This window comes from Sardina pilchardus, chromosome 3, assembly GCF_963854185.1.
Source record: "Sardina pilchardus chromosome 3, fSarPil1.1, whole genome shotgun sequence".
In the NCBI taxonomy this organism is placed as follows: domain Eukaryota; kingdom Metazoa; phylum Chordata; class Actinopteri; order Clupeiformes; family Clupeidae; genus Sardina; species Sardina pilchardus.
The window spans coordinates 31,810,290-31,817,924 of NC_084996.1; the positions used below are offsets into that span (position 1 = coordinate 31,810,290).

The following is a 7,635-nucleotide window of genomic DNA, read 5'->3' on the forward strand; positions in this document are numbered from 1 at the left end:
CGCGTGGTCAGGTGCGGAGACGGAGACGGACATCTTCCCTGGGACCCCCACTGACCCAGTCCCTTAACATGGTTAAGTTGAGGCGCTCCCGCCCCAACGCCACTCTGTAGACATGTCTGACTGGGTAATTAACACTTTAACCACCCACTCGCCCCCGTTCGTACCCCCCCCCCCCCCCCCACACACACACACACACACACACCCCACCCCTTCTCTGCCCTGAGACACTTGGAGATACGGGGCGCAGGGGATGATTAAGCGAAAAGGTGGGGGTAAACGGCGAGATAAACCGATTGGTGTCATCACTACTATCAATCTCAACAAGCAGGAAATGAGACTTAGGACAGAGAAATATTATTATGAACCAGACAGTGATGAATGGGATGTAGGGAGAGAGAGCGAGAGAAAGAAAGAGAGAGAGAGAGAGAGAAAGAGAGAGAGGGAATCCAGGAGAAACAGAGGCACAGTGAGAGAGAGCGAGAAGGAAAGACAGAGGGAAGGGAAATCATCACTCTTTTCCACAATCCCTCCATACCAGGGGAAGTGTTTACACACGGTGAGCCAGCCTGAGATGAGATGAGAGGAGCTGAGGGTTGTCCGGCACGGGACAAGAGCTGTGAGAATGCACCGCCTGCGTGTGGGAAGCTGATGGTCAGTCCTCGGCCAAGCGAGGGCACCTCCACCCCCCTGCCGAGAGGCTTGGTCGGGCAGGGTGTTCATGTCATCTACCCCACAGTGTGTTCTATTAAACCTCCCACCACCCCCAACCCCATGCCCTGTGGATGCCTTGAATATCCACTCCCCAACCACATGTGCTGGTGCTGTACTCCGTGTGTGAGGGGGGGGGGGGGGAAGCCAGGCCTGGGGACAGGGGTGGTGGGATATGGGGGGTGGGGGTGGGGGTCGGGGTAGGGTAGGGGCCACTAGGCCTCGGAGCCCAATGCTAGACTAATTTTCTGCCTGGGTTTCAGGCGCCGTGCCCCGGGGCTGCACCGGCTTTATTGGTCTGGGACCTGCCTCATCCAGCAGGGTTCGCACTGTGTTTGCTGTGTCTGTAGGTGTGTGTGTGTCTGTCTGTCTATTTCTGTGTGTGACTGTGTGTGTGTATGTGTGTGTGTGTGTGTGTGACTGTGTGTGTGCGGGTCGGTGGGTGGGTGGTGGGTGTCTGTCTGTAGATGTGTGGGGTAGTGTGCGATTGTTTGCCTGAGATTGTCTGAGAGTGAGAATGAGAGGATGACGCAAATGTCTAGGACTTGGAGAATTAGAGGTGTGTGTGGGTACAGTTTGCTGTGAGACTACGTATTTAAAACACGACACTCATGGTAATAAGTGGTTGTGAAAAATGATCATCATTATATGTGGGGGGTTGGGGGGGGGGGGGGGGGGGGGGCTGGTATTAGGGGTAAGAAGACGTCGATGTGAGCTTTGTTGTTATTGGGAAAAAATAGGGTTAGCTGTTCCCAAGAAAATTGCCTACGGTTGAGAGAGAGAGAGAGAGAGAGAGAGAGAGAGAGAGAGAGAGAGAGAGAGAGAGGGAGGGAGATCTAAATGAGAAGAGATAGAGCGTCTGCAGCATCCCTCTACTCCAGCCTCCCCCACTCATCCTCCCCTCCAGCACAAGAGCCCTTGATTCCAGAACGGAGTCACTGAAAATTCCAGTTCCATGGAGCTGTTTGGAATTCCTTGGCCCAGCTGAGGTGGTGCGCACACCTGCTGGGAGATGGGAGGGCGTAGGGGGCAGGTTTGGTGTTGGGTGCTGACGGACACACCAGGGGGGAAACAAGGAGACATTGTTGCTGGTCCAGTCAAGGTCGTTGGCAGCAGAGAATGCCAAGTCAGACAAGGCATGCTATGGATATCTCCTTTTGGACCAGAACGCACACTCCAAAAAAAAAGTGCAATGGAATTCTCTTAGCCAATCATGCATTCACTGTCCTGTCAATTCCTTTACAGTGTATCTGAATTTTAAATGACAAACATCCCTATCTATTGTGAAAGATAGGAAGGAAGATAATGAAATGACAAGACCCCTTCATGAAATATTTTTCTCCAACTTGATTATGGTTGTATGGTTGATATGTTGTAATACTGAATATCTTGTAGGCCACAGCTTGAAATATTTGTGGAATTTTCTACTGGAGGTAGAGAACCTGGGTCAGTGCTCAAGGCATCTCCCAATCTCAGCACACGCGGTGGACAGATCTATGTAAACCTGACCCAACAACAACTGCATACTTCTGAGACAATAATCATTTGAAAGCATCCTACAAGTCTATGAGATCTGGCCCTGCATCTTCTCCTCCCTGTATCAATTCTTTCCTCTCCTCCTCCCTGTATCAGTTCTTTCCTCTCCTCTTCCCTGTATCAGTTCTTTCTTCTCCTCCTCCCTGTATCAGTTCTTCCCTCTCCTCCTCCCTGTATCAGTTCTTCCTGTCCCCCCCCCACCCCCCACTCCACCTCCAGATGTTGGCTGTCGAGGGAGTGTCTGGACGCCGTCTGACACTTTCCACAACAACGATAACAGGCTGCCGGGTCGTCCTTCACACAGCTCTGCCCTCTCCCGCTGGCCGCGCTACACTGCGGCGCACCCTCGCAATCCCGTCTTCTATCATGTCTCTTGTGCTCTCCAACGACTGACCGCTGAATGGATGAGGGGAGGCCAGGGAATGAGTCTTTCCCACTGGATCACTTACAACGGTTCATAGCAGCAGAATGGTGGAACTTATCGAGTGAGTGTAAATGATGCATTATGAAGCTTCTGTGAAGCATTATGAAGCTTCATTAAGCTTAACGAAGCAAAGACGATGTTCACCATGTGATGGGCTGGATGTAAATGAAGTGTTTTTGTGCATGGTTGCAGGAGGATGGGGAAAGGTGGTTGAGTGAGAGGGAAAAGGAGGGGATGGGGATGTGGAAAGCATGAGAGGGAAAGGGGGCGACTCTTACTTCTCGTAGTCGTGCTTGCAGTAGAGGAGGCGGTCGCGGCAGTAGCAGGTGCCGGAGAGGGTGGTCAGGCACACGGCACACTTGACGCACGTCTCGTGCCAGGAGCGCTCGTTCACCCGCAGGAGGAAGCGGTCAGCGATGGGCGACTCGCAGCCTGCGCAAACTTCTCCCCCTCCTACGTGCTCTATACGCCATCAGAAAGACCACATTAATTTTACACACGGTGTCCCAACTTTTTGGAGACAGGGTTTAGCATTCTAGGATAAACATTAGATTGTTGAGGAGAGTTAATTCATAAGACAGCAGTTTTTTTCATAAGTCAGCACTTCTCTTGCATGGAATACATCATTTTGGGTTAATCAATGCAATAGTGCCTCCAATCAAGGAACCACAGTCTTTAACAAAAAGACCACATCAGACCACAGGAACAGCAGAAGAAGAATGGTCAGCACGCTGGACATTGTCTTTGACGGCATTTGTTTGAGTTTTCAATACCAATAAAAATGGCCTTTTTTTCAATGAGTCATTGTAGTCTGAAACTCATCAGGGGCGAATTTAATGGTTTCGAGTGTCATCATAGCTGCAGGCATCAGTTTTAAAGATAAACATAAATCAATCATTATAAACCCATCCCTCTTTTTGAATGAAAATGAATCCCTCGCACATGTGATCAAGGAATCAGATAATGTTGTGCATGGGGAATCATTCATGTATATGGTCTAATGGGGGGCCCATAGAAAAGTCTAGGTTCAGTGTTTGCCCTGTTTGATATGAATGACAGCTATGTGAAAAGCAAATGTCAGGCATTACTGAGTCATACGTTGTTATGATCTCGAAAAAATGACAAAAAAAATCCTCGACCCCGACCCATACGCCCAAAATAAGTCAAGACAAGTCTGGGAAATGTGAGCTGTCTCACCGTAAGCGGCGGCAGAGGGTCCCTGCTGTAGACATGACTGGTTCTCCTCCGTTTTCATTCTGTCCCGCCTTCCCTCGGAGTGCTCGCTGCTCAAGAAAAAAAAAATCCAAATAGATTTCACATGCTATTTCCTAGCATATGGCAGTGAGCCTTATTTCTTTGGAATTCTATTTTACGACAAAAAGCTTAATTTTTGGCAAACTGAATAGTTATGGATGGGAAGCTGTGAGAGGTGAGGTGATGAGTGAGAATGAATACTGAAAAATATGGAGGTACATTAATAAGTTGGCTAATGTGTACCATTAATCGCTACTTCCCCCCTAGTCTACTTGTCAACGCAGCCTGCAGGTGCAATTCAGCGTCTAATCTGTTCTTTTGAAAGGAATTACAGCGCGCAGAGCGATGATCATGACGATAATAAGACTAACATCTGAAGTCTAATTTGAGTATTTTTGGGGCATTGACAAGGTGGCCACCGCGGTTGAGAAAGGACCTCACATGCTGGTCCATTATGAGAAGCTGGTGTAGGAGTGTCTGGGTGTGTATTTGTTTGTTTGTGCGTGTGTGTAGGTGTGTGTGAGCGTGTGCGTGCGTGCTTGCGTGTGTGTGTGTGTGTGTGTGTGTGTGTGTGTGTGTGTGTGTGTGTGTGTGCGCGCGTGTGTTTGTGAGAGAGAGTGTGTGTTTGGAAAGGTGGCCCTGGCTCATTAGCTTGACCTAAACCGCACTAAGGTTAAACTTGTCCCATGGGCTGTCCCTCTGGCCGTCGAAGCCAAAACCAATAATGCGGCTAGACAAACAAGGTAGCCTAGTTTATGTCTCTTCGGTGATGGCGTAAGCTATTAATTAAACGCCTCCCCGAAGAAAGACTATGAAAAAAATATATAATTTGATCAATAGGCCTATAGCCTACAAATGTGTTTTCTTAATAGTCCTATGATGAATCCATTCGTTAATTGCAGTAGTCTTTGACTGAATGAAATCAGAAATGTCCTGTTTCAGGACTATGTGATAGACGATGTGTAATTATCTAAAAATAAGAATAACTTGATCTTATGTGATGATTAAAATGGGAAAATGCCCCAAACATTTACAGCGGCAATGTGAAAAATAATGTAGCAACACATCGAATTAAAATAAAATCAATAGGCTACTGTACAGCGACATAATTAAAACAAAGGCTTTAGCCAAAATGAAAACGAACCCGTTTTCCATATCAAATAACACAATGAACGAAGAATGATTATGTTGTATGAATACAGTTCATTTAAGGGCCTGTAGCCTATAGAGCCAAATAGCCTCAATCAATTTCATAACTTGTTCAAACGTTTAAGTGTTACTGTTATCCTCATTTATAGGCTTTAGCCATGTTTTTTCTTAGCGCATAAAGAAACGTGTGCCACGTGCGCCGACTAAGTTTATACAAGTTCAAATTTAGGCTTAAGTCTCTTTAAAAAAAAAAACTGAAGTTTTTTGGACACTCGAGAATCAGTGTGAATATACGGGCTCAATCGAACAAAAGGTTTGCTGAAGTTGAAGTTGAAATCAACGACGTTGCCAATATTTCTCAAGCAAGCTTCACATTGGCGATAAAGAGCCATCGGATAACTTAGACTATTTGCATAAAGGAGATTATTCAGTAGGCCTATCTGCAAGGTTGGCATTCTCATTTGGCCGTGGTTGAAAATACTGACAACACAGTGACATATATTTTTTTTTCTTGGCAGAATTAGCCAGGTCTAGTGATAACATCATTAACAGCTTGGACTGCGACACATTATGCTAAACAAGACTAAAGTATCCTGGGATCAAAAATATGAAGATTTCTCATTTGTCGTCTTGAAAAACAGCTGGAAAAACAATACAAGACTAATAACTATAGGCCTAATTAACCCATTAAATCCACAAGGACTCACCAATGAATAGTTGTGTTATCCTTCGACAATATCGGCCTACTACGTTTTGTCATATTGTTGGTCGACTTGAAATACATGAACAATCAAACAATTTTAGTTAGAGGACATCAAGACTAAAATAAAATCAAATAATAATAGGCCTAATAGGCTAATAAATCACTTGCGCATTTATTCCCGACTTTCACAAATGTCCTTGCAAAAAGTATATCAAATAATTTAATGTTTAATAATGTGTGGATGTAAGAGTATCTAAGGCAAATAAAGTACTCAAATCAACATCATAAGAATGATCGAACAACGTTAAGCAAAACGGGTGAACACAGTTCACTCCTGCCGCCAGTTCAGTCCTGCCTGCAGGAACGGCAAGTTCAGTTTTGCGCGTTGGCTACCCCGGAACGCACGCAACAACACTCTCCAAATATCACGTTAAACCATGCATTTAAATAGTAAACACAATAAATATCAACAATAACAATACACCATATATATATTTTTCCCTTTAAAAAAATTTCCGGCTTTTTCTATGGTTGATTTTAAATGCTTTGCGCTCAACAAAAACTTTCCGATGCAGCCTAAAGATGAGAAAAGAAGCAGACAGTGTTGAAATTGCTATTATTATTTGCATAAACTAACTGTCAATATTATCATAATATATTATGAAAAATATCCTATAAAAATAAAAACAATGTATATTTAACTAAAATATATGATTGATGGGTTCTGACCTTAAAGCCACCCATTCCACATTTTTCCCGAGCCACAGGGGTTTATATCACCCAAACAGCATGATAGCCTATTAATGAAAATAACGACTTTGGAGTTTTCTAAATTTATACTTAAGGTTTCTGGACCCAACATCACCCCATAGATGCTTCAGTTTACCATGGTATATTGATGAAACTCAACAATTTATGCTGTATGGATCTCTTCCAGCATACCCATATGATTAAGATATACTTAAAGGAACTATACTACGCAATACAAATATACATTGCAGACATACCACTTCGGAGCTTTTTTGATAATTGCTACAAATACTGGCATGCCCGCAAGCACCACACGATCTCAATACATCAACAACCTGTCGACGTGCACAAGACTCTGAACCAACCTTAAGGTGAAACACACTCCTCCGGAGATTTCTGTTGGAAGCATCAAAAACCTTGGAAATAAGACGCTGTCTAGACACCAACAAGCACGGCCAGGTTACACTCCAAGAAGTACCCGGTGGCACTTAGTCATTGCCAAAAAAATGACTTATATCTCCTGTCTGTTTTGTCGCCGTTCCAGGCTCAGCCCGTGCACACACACAGTTCGGCGCGCATAAATCTGGTGGGAGGGAGGGGGAGACGGAGAGGAGTTGGGTAGTGGCCAGGAGAACGCATCGAGGAGGCAGAGGTGGATACAGTACGAGAGTTCGAGATAATGCATTGTTATTTAAAGGCGGTGTAGTAAGAACACGCACACGTGTGTGAGAGTAGCCTATGGGAGTGTGTGTGTGTGTGTGTGTGTGTGTGTGTGTGTGTGTGTGTGTGTGTGTGTGTGTGTGTGTGTTTGTATATGTGTGACTGAATCATTGTATGTGTGTGACAGGAAATCTTGAGACTTGGTGTCAATGTTGACATTCGTTCCAGGATATAGGTTATGCTTTATTGCTTCATTTTAGATTGATAAAGGATAGGTATTCAAAAAATATGAAAATAATACCCAAGAAGCAATGGCAATATGGATGAATTAGGCTAACTAAATGCTTTAGATCCGTGAACCATTGCTGCTGATGATTAGAAAGTATATTTAGCATAGTAAAAACAAACATTTGGAAATCGAAGTAAGTAATTTAAAAGGGACGGCGATGGC

The 7,635-nt window shown here is 44.7% G+C and overlaps 1 protein-coding gene across 1 annotated transcript in view; it reads right to left on the reverse strand.

Moving 5' to 3' along the window:
- lmx1al (LIM homeobox transcription factor 1, alpha-like) overlaps positions 1-6,970 on the reverse strand; it is a 22,110-nt gene extending 15,140 nt beyond the window's left edge. Inside the window, exons 1-3 of the mRNA XM_062532888.1 lie at positions 6,890-6,970; positions 3,866-3,951; positions 2,947-3,130 (exon numbers count right to left, since the gene is read on the reverse strand). Of these exons, the coding sequence (XP_062388872.1) occupies positions 2,947-3,130; positions 3,866-3,951; positions 6,890-6,933 (314 nt within the window). The 5' untranslated portion in view covers positions 6,934-6,970. The remainder of the gene's footprint in view (positions 1-2,946; positions 3,131-3,865; positions 3,952-6,889) is intronic.
- Positions 6,971-7,635: the final 665 nt, after the last annotated feature.